Source organism: Leuciscus leuciscus (assembly GCF_965113295.1).
Source record: "Leuciscus leuciscus genome assembly, chromosome: 5".
NCBI lineage: Eukaryota > Metazoa > Chordata > Actinopteri > Cypriniformes > Leuciscidae > Leuciscus > Leuciscus leuciscus.
The window spans coordinates 10,262,909-10,282,684 of NC_138729.1; the positions used below are offsets into that span (position 1 = coordinate 10,262,909).

Sequence of the window (19,776 nt, forward strand, 5' to 3'; positions counted from 1 at the left end):
CACGTTGTTGCCCTATTGTTGGTTTGATCTCATAATTATACTTAGTAGGTTATCTCATAAATTTGACTTCTATCTTCTAATTATGACATAATTATATGCCCCCAAATGCATGTGTTGAATAGTATATAAAAAAAGAGCCATATGTAAGTGCAAATTTTAATAACAGTCAAACAGTGAAATTGAAATATACAACAGTGTTATACAAATTAAAAAAAAGCAAAGAACAACCAAACAATATCTAGATAATATTATTAATCATACAGTAAATCTAAAATGTGAAACTCAAGGCACTTCAAATGCTTTGGACAATGCTGCATAAAAAAAAAAAAAAAAGTGTGAAATGCATATATTCCACATCAGGCATATAAAATGTTTTCCCTGCCAGAAATCCTTAGAAAAATTCAGAAACACAAAACTAGGTGCATGCCGAAAATATATTAAGAACTGTAAACTGTGCTGACCAATCAATTAAATGTTGTCTCAAAATAACTGCACATATCAGAGCCAGCAGTTCCAGTCTTGACCTAGCGTCCAAAATTGTCAATGAAATTGTCAATGTTCAGCATTTAATTACACAACAGTGACACAAATTTCTGATAAAGCAATATGTAAACAAGGTATACAAATATCAGTGTTTTTTTTTTTTAAGTTTGTGTTTTGTTTTGTGCAGTTTATTCATCGTTATCAATACACATAAAGCCAGATTTGAACCTTCATCTCCAACAAAATTGGCACAGAGATTTAGCACAGAAAGTGAAATAAGGTTTCACGCACATTAAAAGCTCTCCTGAAAATGCCGAACATGTTTGTCATGCTCTTTGCAGCAAGTTTGCATATCTAAACAATGTGCCGTTGCATATTAGTGCTTTTTCCCTTCAGTAATTAGCAGTGAAGCTCTATTCACAAGCATTTTGAACATTAGACCATGAGAAGCAGAATAGTGGCTCTCTGTGTTCTGCCTCCACGTTTAGTGCAGGTTGTAAACATTACAGAATGAAAATTTCCTTTCTTTCACAGAGATCTCTCTCGGCTGGTAAGTTATGATGTGAAGCTGTTGCCTCCGGATATACTGGAGCTCTTCAGAGGTGCTCAGTGGTGGTATGACGTGGTGTTCCAGCGATACCAGGATCTGTAAAATTCATCATATGTCAGTTTGACTGGTTCTTTAATAATTAAAGAGGCCATTTGATACTTTTTAATGTTTTCCTTTTCCTTTAGTGTGCATTGTATCTGTTTGTGCATGTATAAGATCTGCAAAAAGCTCATATTCTCCTACAAAAGGGATTTATTCTAAAAGAGAACATTGATCCAGACTTGCCTAAAATGCCTCGATCAAAGTCCAGATATTATTTACGTAAACGCATGACACAAATTTGAAATATTAGCATAATGCAAATGCAAAGAAAGAAGACAAGGCTTCAGTAAATTGTAGTGTTGTCACCATGTTGTTGAGATGCTGTGTGTTTCTATATGAAAGCAAACCCCTTTTGTTTGGCCTTCCAAAAATTTATGAAATTAGGAAATCAGTGGTTACTGTTCCTGAGTAGTAAAACCCCAAAAGTAAGCTTGTGTAATGTGCATTTAATGGATTACAGCTTCCTGAACTTGGAAGAGTACAACATTGGTTATACACAAGTCATGCTTACAAAGTTGGTTCTGATTGACCTGCTTGATCATCCACATTTTTAGGGCGATTTCACACTTGGTTTGATTGCCTGGTGCCAATTGCAGTGATGACACCTATTGAATTGTAGGCTACAACGCAAGTTAGCATAGAAGAATAAAATGTCATCAGCATATGCTAGTGGTAAACAAATAGAGCAAGATGAATCGCACTTTGGCAATTGTGGTTTTTATGAGCACTGAAAAAAAAGGAAGCGAAAGAGGTGAATATGGACTTGTCATAGCTAGGGAACAGAGGCCATTTGGCATGGCAATTTTGCAAATGGAGGTTAGTAGTTTAATGTTTTAGCGTCATATCACGTTGATCCCACCATTTCATGTTGCATTTTTATTGGCTAGTCAGTAGACGTAGGGCGTAGCAGAAAACACACTGTGAGATGATCATGCTAAATTTCTGACACTGTCAGAAAATTATCGCAAGCTATCTTTGGTCGCATGAGTGTGACAACGGCCGTCTTTGAACCTCTTTCACTGTTCGACGTAACACCACCGTTTACGAGCCACTACCACAGAAATCACCACAATTGGTCATCTTTCATCTGGGACAGCCCAAAATCGTACAATGTGTGCATTAGAAGCTGAAGCTTGCTATTATGGTAAGAGGAGTTACATTTCAGACACACGCTTCAGGTGTTTGGCCAAACACAATGCACTGGGTCAGCTGGCCAATCAGAGCACTCTGGACTTTTCAGAAGGAGGGGCTTTGAAGAAACTGGAATTCAATTAGAGCCTTTCCGATAGACAGGGAATAAAGGGTTCGGCTATCTTTTTTTTTTTTTTTACATTAAAGCATGTTAACTTATTCTACTATTCCCAATAAACAAAACAATGACCTTTTAAAATAGCATCATATGGTCTCTTTACACATAAGATGGCTGCATGTGTGAAGTAACTTAAGGGAAGGTATTTGATGTGGTCATACCCTGTGGTGTTGAACGTCTGGTTGACCCCCTGTGCCGTCAGTGGACTGGATGTGGTGGACAGAGCGTTGGGGGAAGAGCCTCGACTGGGGCTGTTGGGGGAGGAGCTTGATGACACTGCAAGAAAAATGTGTTATAACATCAGAAAACACATCAAGGTTATAAATTATAAATACATTTTCCTACAGTGGCAATAGTGGGGTTTGTCATCCCACCAGCTCTGTACTTACCACCTCCTGAGGCGAGTGGACTGAATGAGCGTGAAGTTGAAGGCTGAAACAGGAAATTAATCAAATTAGTGGATAACATTTCTTTTAAGGAAAAACATACATCCCTTTGATCACAAACCCTCTAAAACACACACTTTGAGGAGGAAGATAAAGTTATAAACATGCCAACATAATTCATTATTAATTTAAGGTTTATTATAATATATTGTGGCTATTCATTTGTCCCATTTCGTTATGCAGAAATAAAAAAATACATGACCGTTCAAAAGTCTGGGGTCAACCTTACAGTTGTTTAATGTTTTCAATGATTTTCTGCATTTATATACAGTCAAAACAGTAATTTTGAAAAATATCATTACAATTCAACTATTTTCTATTTGAATATGTTTTAAAATGTAATTTAATCCCGTGATGACAAAGGTGAATTTTCAGCAGCCTTTACTTCAGTGTCACATGATCCTTCAGAAATCATTCTAATATGCTGATCTGGTGCTCAAGTAACATTCAACTATTATTCTTTCTTATTATTTTCACAGTTAAAAATGGTTTTGCTGCTTAATATTTTGTATAACATATAATGTTACATTTTAAGAAATTTTATTTTCACTTTTGATAAATTTGATGCATCCTTACTGTATAAAAGTATTAATTTCTTTTAAACAATCGTACTGACCCCAAACCATGGAAAGGTATAATATAATATAACATATTATATATTATATAATTGTATTGAATATTATAAAATTGTTATTTGTTAGCTGTAGTAATCCCAGGGAGAAACCAAGAAGCACTACTACACACACTATAACATAACGTTAACACTAGACAAGAGACTAAAGAAAACTCAGGGCTTGAATACACAAGGAGGCTAATCAACAGAAGTAGAGACAGGTGCGTAACATAATCAGTAACCATAGAAACGAACAAGGATCGGGAACACAAGCAACCAGGAACAGAACCAAACCAAAACACAAAGAAACGAACATACTTGTGACAGTAATAGAAGAGAAGAGAAGAGAAGAGAAGAGAAGAGAAGAGAAGAGAAGAGAAGAGAAGAGAAGAGAAGAGACGAGACGAGACGAGACGAGACGAGACGAGACGAGACGAGACGAGAAGAGAAGAGAAGAGAAGAGAAGAGAAGAGAAGAGAAGAAACTTCCTTTTCTTCGATTCAAAACAAGATCTGCCCTATGTGGTTCTATCCATGTTGAACCAGAGATTATTAGTAATAAAACTTGATGGTCACCATTCAGGTTGTACTTTTATGACTGGGTGTGTCTAAAAAAGCATGCCACGAGCATTATGAATCATGTTCACTACCATTTTGCAAAATTTCAGGGGGAGCTTTTCAGCATGGACTGTTAAGACTCACCAGACGAGGGTTGTAGTTGTGAGACTTCATGGGTGAAGTGGAAATGGGGCAGTATATCCTCTTCTCTTTCTGCCGCCGGTTGCAGAACCAAACCCGCACTACTTCCTTCTCCATGGCTAGCTGCTCTGAGATGAGCGTAATCTCTTCAGAGTTGGGTTTTGGGTTCTAGATATAGGGAATAAAGTGTGTTTATGTATTACAGCCTGCAGGCGGCACTGAAAGAAAACTGATGCATTTTGTCATTGCTGAAAAGGAACTGTTACACTACGTTAGAAAGGAGAAAGTTGGGGACTGTCTTCAGCAAGTAGTGACATCTTATAGTTTTCTAAATCTTGGGACAGTTTAGGATTAAACCTCCACATGCTGATGCAGCACACAGTTGACTAAATTAACTTGTGGCAGATTACAAATGCAACAAAATTATACTATATTACTGTAAATTATAAATTAATTGTAACACTTTGAAATAAGGTTCAATTTGTTAACATTAGTTGACTATATTAGTAAACGTGAACTAACAATAAAAAATATATGTATTAATCTTAGTAAATGTTAATTTCAACATTTACACTACCGGTCAAAAGTTTGGAATAATTAAGATGTTTTTTGTCTCTTATGCTCACCGAGGCTGCATTTATTTGATCAAAAATACAGTAAAATATCATTACAATTAAAGAGCTGTTGTTTATTTGAATATATTTATGTAATTTATTCCTGTGATGACAAATCTGAATTTTCAGCATCATTACTTGAGTGTCACATGATCCTTCAGAAATCATTTTAATATGCTGATTTGTTGCTCAAGATTTTTTTTTGTTATTATCAATGTTGAAAACTGTTGTGCTTCATATTATAGTGTCGAAACCATGATGCACTATCATTCAAAAGTTTGAAGAAAAAAAACTTTTATTCAGCAAGGACAAATTAATTTGATCAAAAGTGGCAGTAAAGACATTTATACTGATACAAAAGCTTTCTATTTTAAAAAAGGCTGTTCTTTTGAGCTTCTTATTCATTAAAGAATCCTTAAAAATGTGTCATTGTTTCCACTTAAATATCACCAGCAACATTGACAATTATAAGAATCATTATTAATAACTGAGCACCAATAATAACAGCAAATCAGCATTTAAGAATGATTTCTGAAGGATCATATGACACTAAATACTGGAGTAATGTTCAGCTTTGCCATCACAGGAAAAAATGACATTTTAAAATATATTAAAATAGAAAATAGTTACTTAAAATTGGAATAATATTTCACAATATTAAAATGTTTACTGTATTTTTCAAATAAATGCAGCCTTTGTGAGCATAAGACTTCTAAACATTGAAATACTGGGGGAAAAAAATGTATTCTAAATATCTGTTAATAATATTTAATGGACATGAGAAAACATGAACTAACAATGATTGTATTTATGTTTAAAAATATGAACAATCACTGTAACAAATGTTTTGCTCATTGTTAGGGTTAGACCTTATCGTAAACTGTTATACTCTGTATGGCAAACTCTGTATGGACCAAACATTTGATCAATTTTTCTGTCATGCTCCCAACAATGATAAATTCTTTCAAATTATGTTCATATGAGGGCCTGAAGCATCAAAAAAGGAGTAAAAATGGCAAACTCACATCTAAAAAGCGTTTCTCAAGTGTGAGCTTGATGTTAGTTTCAATGCTTGTTCTCTTTTTCCTCTTCCTTCCGTAACCCTCCAAAAGGGGTGGTAGGGTGGTGGGGTTGGTCATGGTGTCGGATGGCGAGTTCTCTGAGGTGATGTGAAGGGAAGGTTTAATATTGCAGGTATTTGAGTACAGTCCACAAAACAAATACCAACTGATGCTTACAGAAAGATTTTTAAGTTCTGTCCACTAGAGGGCAGTAGCAGCACATACCTGCATCACTCAGCCACTTCTCTAGCAAGGGCTTGAGCTTGCACATGTTTTTGAAGCTAAGATTGAGAGCCTCGAAGCGTGAGATGGTAGTCTGACTGAAGTCATTTCCATACAGCTTTCCCATGGCTAGACCCACGTCACCCTGCAAACACATCACAGGAGAGTTTGAGAACTGGATGAGATCCACAAAGGGTCGGGCAACACTGAGTAGCCTATTTAAAATGGGCTCCTATCCATTTAAATTTGAGTGGATATACCCACATGAAGTTAAATTGAAAAGACAATTGAAATGACAGGGAAAGAAATATACAAAATTGCAATAATAAAATACTACTAGGCTACTACTACTTCTACTACTACTACTAATAAAAACGACACTGTCACAATATATGTGGATTTCATTAGTCAAAAATACATAAATATTGACTAAGAATGCTTGTTTATTCACTGACATATAAAACACAAAGCATTCTTATTTGAGCTTGAGGAACTGAATCAGAATAGCTTCAATATTTGACCACTGTTTATGATAAAACCTGGTTACACTGACAGCAATATCCTCATTTCTGTCAGGATTGCAAAATTGTTATTGATATTTTTAATAGAATATCTGTACGTATTCAATCGCCTTCACTCCCATTTATTTGTGATCACTAAACAATGTCCATTTGGAAGAAATATTGATATATTCACACTTTACATAATATGTCTTCAGATAGAATTGTTGTTTCTATTCTTTTTTTTATTAATTATGCAATCTGATGAGAATTTAGCAGCTTCAAACGCAATCTGTGTCTCTCGCTTCTGGGATGGACTACTTGCACTGAGCTTCGTGATACACTTCCGCTTTGAAATAGACAGTACGATTCATTTATTTCCGGTTATGTGCCGTAGTCACCCAGTTGACTAAACACCACTTAAAATGAGTGTTTCCAAGACATTTTCAGAGACAGGAGAAGAGATATTCTGATAGGCTACTGTGTAAAGAATTTTCCAAACTCATCGGAAGCTGATGATATTTATGCGGTCTTTAGCATCCTTGTTAGCGCGGCCATCTCCCACGCCGGAGACCCCTGTTCGAATCCCGCTCGGAGCAGGTTGAGTAGATCCGGTTAAAATTGGTGCCGTGACCCGGATGTTAGTGAGGTTTAGGAGAGTGAGAGTAACTGTCATAGGCCAGTAAGAGCTGTGCGTGTAAACCTCACTCCCCTGGCCTTAAGAGGCGCATTAGCGACTGACATTAGCAGCTTCTGTCTTTAGCGTCCTTGTTAGCGTGGCGACCTCCCACGCCGGAGACCCCTGTTCGAATCCAGCTCGGAGCAGGTCGAGTAGGATCCGTTATAATTGGTGCCGTGACTCGGATGTTAGTGAGGTTTAGGAGAGTGAGTGTAACTGTCGTAGGGCAGTAAGAGCTGTGCATGTAAACCTAACTCCCCTGATCTCAAGAAGCACACTAGCGACTGATGCTAGAGGCTACTGTCTTTAGCCTTTTTAGAGCACCCGCCTCCCACGCCGGAGACCCCGCGGAGGGGGTCGAGTAGGACCAGTTACATATAGTCTGTTCAATACTATAAAATATACATCTAAAACAGTTATAAAACCAGGCACAAAGTCTTACCTGAGTAAAGCCTAGTTTGATGCGTCTTTGTTTGAAGGCTTTAGCAAACTGCTCCAGCTCCTCCAGGTCATTAGGCTCATCTTGTGGTGGTCCCACATGTTTAGGGACCTGTAAGTGAGACATGTCCAGGTGTCCATCCATAGAGGAGCCAGCCAGCCCTGTCCTGCCCATTGCCTTAGGAGAAAATAAAGCTATTAGAGTCTAGGTAATCAGTTGTAATCACCTTTGTTTGCTTACATGCTATTTGTATTATTGTTTTGATGTGTTTTAGTGTTTTCCTTTTCTCATGCCCTTAAAAAAGTACCCTGGTATTTATGCATTACAGTAATAGTCTATGTCAATACCATGTTTTTCTCACTACCATGATGGAAATTCATTGAAAGACCTTACAGTGCCACTGTTAAATGTCAGTGTCCTGGTAGTGGAACACTTGCCATGCTTTTTTTTTCTTGCTTTTTTTTCTATCACATATTTTAGAAATCATCATAAATTATCATTCGAAAGCTTAAAAAAATCATCCTGTGAAAACTGTTTTGAAATTGGACATCGCGTTAGCATGGAAACAGTACTTTAAAACCTATTAGCAGGATCCTCCCCCTAGTGGATGGTGTCATGTTTCAAAATGTATTGCATTATCAAATCTTTTTTTAAACTTGATTAAAAAAACATATCGTTGGAAAGGTCCGAGACTCAAGGTTCCATATTTGGCCATTGTTTTGTGATAGAAGTGACATTGTGATAGAAATGTATTTAAAAAAGGTGCCAGGAACCTCAATTTTATGATATCAACTTCAAATTGGGAAACAAAAGCTTGGTTAGACACATGGCTTTGATTTTCAAGCAATTTTAGAGTCAAAATTGTTTTGTAAAATATATAAATAATCTGCTGTGTGTCTTCTTTAAAAAAGAGACCTTGAAAAGAGACCGTAGCTCTGTATTCCAAAGTATTCATGAATTGCAACTATTTAAGTTTGGATGTGCATTTTTACGTCTATGATGAGGGGAGTAAAAGTTAATAGGTTTAAATATCATAGTAGATGAATATAATAACTAATATATGAACCGATAAATATATATAATCAAAGGTTTAGAGGCATTTGCCCAAATGTATGTTTCTTCTGAAAATAAAAATGGAAAAAGGGAGAAAAGCTATAAACAAGACAAAGGGTGATTTTTTTTTTTTTTTGAAAGATAGGGTGAAAGATAATTTTGACCATTTCTTGGTCACTATATACAGTAATTCCCATACTTTCATTTGTGTTCTTTCATAGTGTTGATAACTTATTTAATAAATGTAAAATAGTAACAGTGAAGAATAAACAGGTGTTTTGGTTACACATAACAACTTTCAAGTTCTCATCTGTTAATGTTAGATAATGCATTACAGGGTTCACCCAAAAATTATAATTCTGTCATTAATTACTCACCTTCATGTCGTTCCAAACCCGTAAGACTTTCATTCATCCTCGGAACACAAATGAAGATCTTCTTGATGAAAGCTGAGAGCTTTCTGTCACTCCATTGACTGTCTATGCAACTACCACTTTCAAGCCCCAGAAAGGTAGTAAAGACATCTTTAAAGTAATCCATGTGACTCCAGTGGTTTAACCTCAATTGTATGAAGCGGCGAGAGTGCTTTGTTTGCAAAGTAAATGAAGTAAATAGTAAATAAAGTGGTAAATTATGTTTCTGTTTTTTTGTGTGCAAACAAAGCACTCACTTCACTTCATAAAATTGAGGTTAAACCACTGCAATCCCATGGATTCCTTGAATGTCTTTACTACCTTTCTGGGGCTTGAAAGTGGTAGTTGTGTAGCTGTCAATGGAGAGACAGAAAGATCTCAGATTTCATCAAAAAGATCTTCATTTGTGTTCTGAAGTTGAACAAAAGACTTACTGGTTTGGAACGACATGAGGGAGAGTAATTAATGAGAGAATTTTCATTTCTGGGAGAACTAACGCTTTAACTAGCATAATTTAACATTGAGCAATATGTTTTTACTGCATTTATTAACCTTTCTTAATGTTAATAAAACTGTTCATGTTCATGTGAGGTCACAGTTCATTAACTAATGTTAACAGATACAACTTTTGATCTTAAAAAAGTATTGAGAATAACATTAACTAAGATTAATAAATGCTGTAAAAGTATTGTTCTTTGTTTGTTCATGTTAACTAATGTTAACAAATGAAACCTTATTGTAAAGTGTTTCTGGTGTTTGTTCGTTTTTAACACTTTTAAATTAATTAATTATTTATTTCAAGAAATACTCCAACATTAGGCTCTGATGTACCTGAGGAGTGAGTGCGAGACCTGGCTGGTGTGGTAAGAGTCCTGTCTGGGACTGGGATGGCAAGGAAAGCAGATTGGGCTGCAGCAGTGCTGGAGGAAACAGCATTTAAACGTGTGTACTGTAGTTAAGTCAAACAAAAATAACTTTCTCAGTGAGCTACATCATCCCTAATATGATCCAGTACATCCACTGACCTTGGTGTCCTGATTGGGCCTGTGAGAGGAGAAATGATGATGGAGAGGACAGATGAGATCCAGGCATTAGGACGAGCTGGGGCAGAGAGTGCAGGGAGGGCAGCTCCTAAAAACACCAATCACCAGCCATTACATGCATGCCTTATCTTTCACCACAATTACACTTTGTGTGAACTTTCGAGCATTAAATTACACAAAACATTTTCAGGTCACATTGCATCCAAGAAGAAAAAAATAAGAAAAATATTTTGCTTTAAGTCTATTAAGATATTTTGAATTAAGAAATCATTTTTAAGACAGTTAAAGGGATAATAAAAGTTCACCTGAAAATAAAAATAATTTACTCACCCAGTTGTTCCAAACCTGTATGAGGTTATAAAAAAAAAAAAAATACTTCTACCATCAATTGTTTGGTTACACACATTCTTCAAAATATCTTATTTTATACTCAACAGAAAAAAGAAACTCATACAGGTTTGGAACAACTTGAGGGCGAGTAAATGATTACAGAATTTATGTTTGGGTGAACTATCCCGTTAAGACGACTTTTCTCAAAAATGTCATTACCATAATGCTTTTCCCTGTTTTTATTTACATTATTTTCAGTGGCGATTCTAATTACATTATCTTTTACCGTATTATATAAAAACTTGTTATAAGTCATTATAAATTAAAGGTATTTAACAAATGCTTCCGTGATTTACAAATACTTAAATAATAAAATAAATAATATATATTTAATGTGTTAGTTTTTTTTCTCATAAATACTTGAATAATAAAATAAATATTTAATATAAACAATTTTCTCACCTTACAGTAATGACATTTTTTTTGCAGTTATGAGAATTGGGACTGAAATCAATGCTTAATTGGTGCTTAAAAAGATAGTTCACCCCAAAATTAAAATTCTGTCATCATTTTCTCACCCTCAAGTTGTTCCAAAACTGCTGAACACAAAAGAAGATATTTTAAAGAATGTCAGTAACCTAACAGTTGATGAACCCCATTGACTTCCATAGTATTTCTTTTCTATACTATTGAAGTCAATGGGGCCCATCAACTGTTACCCATAGTCTTCAAAATATCTTCTTTTGTGTTCAGCAGAATAAAGAAATTTATACCGGTTTGGAACAACTTGAGGGCGAGTAAATGATGACAGAATTTTCATTTTGGGGTGAACTATCTTTTTAACTGTTATTAAAAAAGTAAAGAAGTAACAATGCCAAAAGACCTAATGATCTAAATAGGCTTAATTTTCTTAATACAAAACATAAGTGTGTGTGTGTGTGCATGAGTTCTCATTGACTGTGTTGATAAAGACGTACCCCAGTAAGTTGGCCACCAGGCACAGGTGATCCTTGAGTTAAGTGGCATGTCTTGTGCGACGAACCAGAATGAGGTGAATCGTTCAGGTTCTCAGTCTTTATCTGTACGTGAAACAAATAATTTGTTAGATAACCCACATTTGTTAGAATTTGTTGTTAATGAACAAATTCAAGATATGTACTGTTGTGCTTTGGCCTCAGGCATGTGTGTTTGTGTGTGTATACATGCACTCTTTGTGTGTACTCAGAGACCAGTAAGGCTGCAGGACTCGTTCTGCAGAGGGCCTTTAACAAACATTCCTTCCCTTCCCGCAGGCGCAGTATGCAAATGCCCATAGAAGCCTGAAGCTAGTTCCTGTGCACGAAAGTTTTCTCTGTCCTCACCACTAGATCATATGACAGGCTTATCTAAAAGACTAATGAAGCTTATTTATAATGACTCAAATGTCTCACGTAGTGTAACACTAGAAAACTTTTGTAATCTTTCAATCCGTTTCCACTTGAACTTCCAAAGAGTTTCACCTCATGAGAGGAGCAATACGCTGCTCCGAATACCAAAACAGTAGGTTTTCACATGATGAATATTAAGTAAAGCAAAGTTTGTACTTACTTGTCTGCTGAAGTCAACGCCATTTTGTTCAATGTCTGGAAAACAAAAAAGATAATCACACTTAGCATTAAAGTAAAGTTATGCATAAACATTCAGACTGTCTCCCAGCTGAGGGATCCAGATAATGTTACAAAACATTTTAGTTTTCATTTAAACTTGTATCATTATTTATTTCAAGGGGTTTTCATATTAAGACTTATAATGGACCATAAAAACAAACTCCCAAATGTTCCATTAAACTGAGCGAGGAGGGTTAGTCAGCAGTTCAAAGGTCGTCAATACCAGGTAATCTCTCTTCATTTGAAATTCAAATCTATCCCTATGAGGCCGTGGTTAGAACGGCACTCACTCACTCCACAATATGGAAATATAGCCTTCTCCTGAGCCAAACTTCCAGTATGGAAATCATCAGATCATGCAAATGAGTTTCCATGGCAACTTTTAGAGGCCTTCACATTTGAATACTTACAGACCTCCAGGTGCATCTCTTATCCACCCCCCACCCCCCTCTCTCTCTCGCTCAACACACACACACACACACACACACACACACACACACACACACACACACACACACACACACACACACACACACACACACACACACACACACACACACACACACACACACACACACACACACACACACACACACACACACACACATATAATTATGATTATAAAACCTGCCATGACCCATTTCCTCCATTTTGATTGCATTATACTTCGTTAAAATCCCTGATTTTAAAGTCAGAATGGTTATAGTCATCCAGTCATACGTGTTTGCACATAAACTGTGATGATACTTAATAACAATTGTACAAGTCCAAAACAATAAAATGTCCTTACTACAAAACAGTGGGAAAAAAATTTATTTAGATATACTTCCACTAGTTTTCATGTAGGCTCATATAAAGGTGTTTGTAAACATGAACAACATGTCTTTTGTACAATCCAAATATTTGTAGGTATCACATGACCTGATGGGACATCTGATAGGTCTAACCTGAACCCTAATCCATATCCAAACATTTCACACCACAGAGGTGATGGAACATAAATGAAATATATATTTAACAATGAGGGACAGCACACTGCTCTCTCTGAATTCTCATTTCTCTCAGGTTCCTCATTTGAGCGAACGGTTCCGTACAGAAGTCATTGTAACCAGACCAAGATTCAGTAGTGCCTGAGGCTATGAGCGCTTCACTGCAAACAAACCGCCACATACATCCTGGTAGACTTCACATCCATCAGCCTGCATGCATCACACACCTAGACGCCTTATGCACTCTGTACTCGGTATATTCAACAATACATAAGAATGCCTTTTTTAAGTACAATCCCAATTTATGGGGTGACAATTAAAAAGTAAAAAGAAAATGTATAGAAAAAAATGCACTGAACCAAAATTACTTCTAAAGTTGGCACAAAGCCATTTGTACAAACTTGCCTGAGAGCGTGACCAGTGTCCCATCAACACAAAGAGTTAAACTTTTGGTCATAACCACAAACGGTTATTGTAAAGAAGCCCGATGGCAGTTCGTGAAATTATGATCCTCATTTCAAATGAACATAAAGGTGAATCACAAACACTGTGTTTAACCATTTAACATTTAACGCATTTAACCACAGATAATAAAGGCTCAATAACTGGAAATAGACAATTTGTAAGAAAATACCCAAAACAAAATCACATTTGGACATAAAAGCAGTGAAATTATTTTAAATATTTAAGAAAATAATCAAATATGTTTGGTAATGTAGCACAGAATATTTTCAAATGTACATTTATGAGATATTTGATAGTTTTAAATATTGTAAACCTGACTTATAATAGTTTCGTGCCACAAATTGTTATTTTACAACTTTAAAAAATATATATAATTGGCGTATAATTTATTGACTTATATTTTCATGTTATTTACATTCAAATGTCACAATACATTAGTTAAGAGGTAATTGTTCCATTTCAAGGCAATTGACAGTGTTCCAGAGAGTGAGAGAAGGCTCCTTACCAGCTGGTTCATGCTGAGATTCTGTCTGTTCAACAGCCTCTGTGCTCATCTTAATATCTGTAATGATAAATACAGCTGATTTTCCTACAGGATCACAACTTTATGCAGACACTGAGGCAATTCATGCCCGGGCCCAGCCAGTAAAATGATCTTGAGGTTTATTCTAATGTGTCCAGCTTTCAAATGGTCTCCTTTATGTAAAGGGCTTGTTGTAATATTCATAAGAGCAAGGGTATCCCCATTCACCATTCACCACAATCACTCTGTCTCTCCACCCTAATCTCTTCTAGTCAAAAACATTTAAATTTGTCAATATCTAGAGCTGTGTACAGGTACAATGCAAAACAATATGATTCCACAAAACGGTCTCCGCTTGAGAAGTAAGCAGGAATCTGGGAAATAAAGCATTTCTATAAAAACTTTGAGAAGTACATCTACACTTACCTTATAAAAGCAAAGATCCACGGACCCAGGCTCTGTAGATTAAATCCCTGCTTCTGTGGTGCTTTTCTCAGAGAAACACATTTAGCAAAGTGGGTTAGTAGAAGAGCATTCACCTCTCCAGTATCCCACACCAGCCAATAGACACGTCATTTGCATAAGGCCCTGGTGTGTCCTATCCAGACTCTGACTTTTTGCATAAAACAACAATAGGCAGACAGCAAACTTCGAAAAGCTTGAGAATAAGAGCGTGCGTGCAACTCTGCATGTGTCTATGTACACTGGCAAACTTAAAGTGTGCCTGGTCTTTGATTGAACATGGCATAGCTCTATTTATTCAGATGTAGCACTATGCATAAAGGCTGGAATTATGATGCTTTTACTAGGCTTTATAAGAGAATGTGTTTGACTGAATTAGTTATATAGGATATATATATACAGTATACCGGTCAAAAGTTTGAAAAAAATACTATTTTTTATGTTTTTGAAAGAAGTATCTCATGCTCATCTTTTTTTCTTCTTTTTTTTTAACATACTTTATTATATACTTTAAAATATAATTTATTTCTGTGATGTAAAGCTGAATTTTCAGCATCATTACTCCAGTCTTCAGTTTCACATGATCCTTCAGAAATCATTCCAATATGCTGATTTGATACTCAGATATTATCAAAGTTGGAAACAGTTGTACTGCTTAATTGTTGTTGGTTTTTTTTGGAACCTGTGATACTTTTTTTCAGGATTCATTGCTTAATAAAAAGTTTAAAAGAACAGCATTTATTCAAAATAGAAATCTTGATTCCAGACTAACACATTTAATCAATTTAACACTGCCCGGGTGTTTGGCTACAGTTCATTCCACAACAGATATGAAGAAATTGTTTCTTTAGCCAGAGTTCTGTGGAAATGTACAAATTAATATAAAAAAAAAAAAAAAACGCCCATCAAAAGTATCTCTTTGGGGAGTTTTCCCAGCCAAAATTCTGAGATCATGTCACCCACTAAGTTTCTCATGAATTTATGGGGTGCAGGGGTTTACTACTGTCTACTCTGATTACGCTCGATTAATTTACAGCGCGAAACAGTTCTTTCGAACCGGTTCAAATCGTTTGCTACACCCCGATAAACATTAATGTAGATAAAGACTCACCAGGCAGTAACATCGGTTATAATGCACAGCTGCGTTTTGTTGATCACGGATGCCATAGCTTGTGTTTGTGCATATTTACACTTTGACTGGTAAAGTAAGACCCACCTCTACATTACTTTGACTGACCCCGTTACGTTAATAAGTTGTAACTTTACCATCTGAAGATGAGTTTTACTGTCACACATCCAGAGACTGAATAGCACAGAAAACTTACACAAGAGGGCAGCATTCAGTCTCTGTCAATTGAGGAGACATAATGCTGGCATAAAGCCATTTTTGACCATCTGCATGATTTTTACGTATGGTTGATTTGACAGTGGTGCATAGTTGAGAATTGTAAATCATTATAACAAAAGAGGCAAAAATAATAACAAACTCTGCTGAAAAATCCAGCATTGCTGGTCTCCAGCATAAGGTATGTTTTGCACGCTGGGACCAGCATGGGATGCTGGTTACGGGTTTGCTGGTTCTCAGCATGGGATGCTGGTTCTCAGCATGGGATGCTGGTTACGGGTTTTTCTGGTTCTCAGCATGGGAAGTGGGTGAGCTGGTGGGCCAGCATGTTGTCTTTTGGGTGCTGGTATGATCCCAGCAAGACCACAACAAAACTCATGTGTTAAATATCACGTTTCTTAGTGTGTTTATAGTTAAATAAAGATCAAGACAATTTTAATAAATTATATAATAAAGAAAAACACATAATGCAGGTTACATTTTATGAGTAGGCCTACACAGCAAAATCCTCATAATAATATCATAACTAAAACAATACAAAAAATCAGTTCTACTTTCCTCCAGTATGTGGAGTGTGACATGAAGTGGTTCTTGACATTGAACATGGAGCCGCTGACTAGGGCGGAGTATGCGTGTGTGCTACAGCTTGTTGTTGGGTATATGGTCACCATTTAAGGGTTGACTAAACTATTATCTTGTGTCAGCGATTCATTGCCTCCTCTACACACTGGCGTGGTGGCAGTGTTATCATATTCACTCCCCAAAGAGAACGTGAGATGAGCTCATGTGAGATCAGTTCACACTATAGTCGTGCATAAACGAGCCGCGTTGAGAATTATCTCCACTGACGAAACTCGAGACTTAAGCTATAGCGAATACACACAGAGCACCGAAGCAATGGTGTCTCACAAAAGTTCGAGAACTGGTGTCAGAATCTTGTCTACACTTATCTTTGGACACTGAGTTCACTCCCTTTCTAAAGTTGAGGGCGTGCACTGGGAAAAGAAGACGAGACTTCACCATTAAAAAAAAAAACGCATCGACCTCCACCAAAAACTGAATAGAGAAATCAGGGGCAATAAGAATGGGAGCTGAAAAAAAGTGTCTCTTGAGGTTGGAAAAAGTAGCATCGGCTACTTTAGATCACTTGAGTGTCGTCTTGGTGGATGTCAAGGCGGTCAGAAGGGCGGCTAGCTGGCTGTAATTGTGAATAAAATGCCAAAAATTGACAAAGCCCAGAAACCTCTGCAGGGCCTTGCGGGAGTCTGGGGTTGGCCAATCCACCACAGCCTGAATCTTATCGGGAACCATGCGCACTCCCTCAGACGGCACGATGTATCCTAAAAAGGGAACAGACTATGCATGAAAAAACGCATTTCTCCGCCTTGACAAAAAGCCCATTCTCTAACAGCCTCTGAAGCACTCATCTAACATGCTGAACATGTTCCTGAAAAGAAGGAGAAAATATCAGATATTCAAAGTGCCCCCTGGGGGTATTGAAAGCAGTCTTCCACTCATCCCCCTCCCTGACATGGGCCGCGTTGCAAAGGTCCAACTTGGAAGAGTTGCGCAGGACTCCAGGGGCCAGGTACAGGAAATGCAGGCTCGATTCGACGTGCTACGTCGACATTGACGTCGATGTTGAATATGTCAGCCCATTGTTTTCTTATCAAAAAGCCTAATGGGGGGGGGTTCATCTTGTTACAACATTCGCAGATGTGGGCCGTTATAGCAAACCCCAGCCGTCACTAATGCCAAACGTGAAAAAGCAAGCTCCCCGCAACCCCTCGAAGGCTGAAGACATCAACGGTAAAGGATAGATATTCTTAACCGTGATGCTGTTCAAATCTTGATAGTAAATATAAGGATGCAGGGAACCATCTTTCTTCTCCATGAAGAAAAAACCCTCACCTGCAGGAGAAAAGGAAGGACGGATGAGTTTGGCTGCCAGAGAATCAGAAATATATTTCTCCATCGCCTCCCTTTATGGAGCAGAAAGTGAATATAACCTGCCTTTAGGCGGAGACGAACCTGGTAACAAGTCTATAGCACAGTCATAGGGACGATGAGGAGGGAGAGAAGCAGCTAGAGACTTTCTGAACACTTCCTTCAGGTCAAGGTACTCCTCCTGTTAGACAGGTCCACAGGTCCGCAGATTCATCCTGTAACACAGAACAAGACAGAAGAACACGCAGACACCAAACAAGAGTCATGACAATGATCACTCCAAGACAAGACATTGCTCTAACACCAGTTGATGTGTGGGTTAAGGAGGGTAAGCCAGGGATGTCCAAGGACTGATGGAGCAAGGGAGAGTTAATTCAAATGAAATAGATCTCTTTAATGTGGTTGCCTGAAGTGATGAGACTCACCGGCCCGGTGGAATGAGCGACGGATGGAAGCACCTTGATAGTTGTGATGAGAAGCAGCCCATTGAAGTCTGACTGGGAGGAGAGTACGGATAAGGAGGATTTCTCAAAAGTAATGCCACCCCTCAGTAACCTCGAAACTACTTACGGGCTGGCTTTTGCTGGACACTGTTTTACAGTAGACATAATCCCAATGTCCTTTCCGGATCGAAAGCGGGGCTGACCATAGCATTGGAGATAGCGAAGAGCGAGCCTCCCTCTCAGGTACAAAGCTCTGCAGAGCACGTTAATCACAACGTTGCAATTAAGCATCTAGTCTGATCGCCAAGTCAATCATAGCATCCAAGTCGGTGGGTAAATCCAAGGCAAATATCTCTTTTTGAATATGGTCAGCCAACCCATGCAGGAACATTATCCCACTGTGCCTCCTCGTTCCACTTGCAGCGTGCAAAACTCATTAGATTAATCCGTAACTGACCGGTTACATTGACACAATTCAGACAGCACACATGCGCCGCTTCGCGACCAGCAGCTGCAATGTCTAATATACCTTGGATTCCTCGGTAGGAAATGCTGATGGCTGAAGAACAAAAAACAAAGAGCACTTGGTCAAAAATGATCGACAGTTGTGGCTCACCAGTATAAGTGGCTGGTGGTAGTAGTCGTGGTTCCGTGTGATGATCGGTGTGGTCTCTGATGGGAGGAACAGGCGGTGGGTATGGCGCAGAAAACCAAAAAGACCTATTCACACTAATGGTGACATTTTAAAATAAAACAAACTCAAAACACTAAATAGATGTTTATCCTTTAATTCTAAAGGACAACCAATGTAGACATCTTCATAATTCCCCATGTTTTGACCCAAACACACAAAATTAAACAATTCAAGTGCAAGTATTGGTATAATATTGGTATTAATCCCGAGCCACGATGCTACTCATGCTCAGTAATAGATTCAACAATGTGAGGTTCAAAGTGCTTATCCTTTATATCTTTATAAAAATGCAAACACAAACTGTTCATCTACAGGTAATTACTGTATTACAATATTTACATTTCATAAATACATTCCATATTAAATAATAGAATATTATATTATTTATAAATATTAATCATCAAATCATGTCAAAACAAGCTCCAACAGTCATAGAGGTAGTTAAAAAAAGGTGGAACTGTTCTGCTTCGAAAGGTTTTGCAGAACTGAGAATCAGCTCTACCCGCACCAAACTTGACATTAGTTCTCACAGTTTAAAAATATGTTGCTCATATCAAATCACTTAAAAGATGAGTTTTTTTGTAATCTTAACTTGTTCTATGTTTTATCACTCTATGATTAACAGTGTCTAACAACAACAAAAAAGACCACACTGAAGGATTTTTTACAGTGACAAACTTTGTGCATCAGTCATTTTAGTTTAATTA

At 37.3% G+C, this 19,776-nt stretch overlaps 1 protein-coding gene and 1 long non-coding RNA gene across 4 annotated transcripts; both read right to left on the reverse strand.

Moving 5' to 3' along the window:
* Positions 1–144: 144 nt before the first annotated feature.
* pou2f3 (POU class 2 homeobox 3) lies at positions 145–15,857 on the reverse strand. Of its 3 annotated transcripts, XM_082170747.1 has the most exons (15): positions 15,752–15,857; positions 14,605–14,665; positions 14,161–14,217; positions 12,143–12,177; positions 11,533–11,634; positions 10,556–10,570; positions 10,208–10,313; positions 10,014–10,102; positions 7,720–7,893; positions 6,102–6,243; positions 5,841–5,974; positions 4,205–4,369; positions 2,834–2,876; positions 2,606–2,720; positions 145–1,129 (listed from the first exon to the last, which is right to left on the reverse strand). In XM_082170747.1, exons 3-15 carry the CDS (start codon positions 14,207–14,209, stop codon positions 1,090–1,092), a joined length of 1,209 nt encoding a protein of 402 aa, XP_082026873.1. In that variant the 5' UTR covers positions 14,210–14,217; positions 14,605–14,665; positions 15,752–15,857; the 3' UTR covers positions 145–1,089. The 3 variants fall into 3 exon arrangements, with proteins under 3 accessions (XP_082026873.1, XP_082026872.1, XP_082026874.1); XM_082170746.1 differs by lacking the exon at positions 15,752–15,857 and having other exon boundaries at positions 14,605–15,035; XM_082170748.1 differs by lacking the exons at positions 10,556–10,570; positions 15,752–15,857 and having other exon boundaries at positions 14,605–15,028.
* Positions 15,858–16,238: 381 nt separating this feature from the next.
* On the reverse strand, positions 16,239–19,479 carry LOC309499502. Its single transcript, XR_014206275.1, has 3 exons — positions 18,358–19,479; positions 18,017–18,147; positions 16,239–17,896 (listed from the first exon to the last, which is right to left on the reverse strand). It is a non-coding gene; the product is annotated as an uncharacterized lncRNA (long non-coding RNA).
* Between the last annotated feature and the right edge of the window lie 297 nt (positions 19,480–19,776).

Excerpts from the sequence above, each read along its gene's own strand:
- pou2f3 (XM_082170747.1), bottom strand. The coding sequence starts at position 14,209 with ATGAGCACAGAGGCTGTTGAACAGACAGAATCTCAGCATGAACCAGCT. Across the intron at positions 10,103-10,207 it reads GGCCCAATCAGGACACCAAG|CACTGCTGCAGCCCAATCTG; the intron begins GTCAGTGGATGT and ends TGTTTCCTCCAG. Across the intron at positions 7,894-10,013 it reads GTCTCGCACTCACTCCTCAG|GCAATGGGCAGGACAGGGCT; the intron begins GTACATCAGAGC and ends TTTTCTCCTAAG.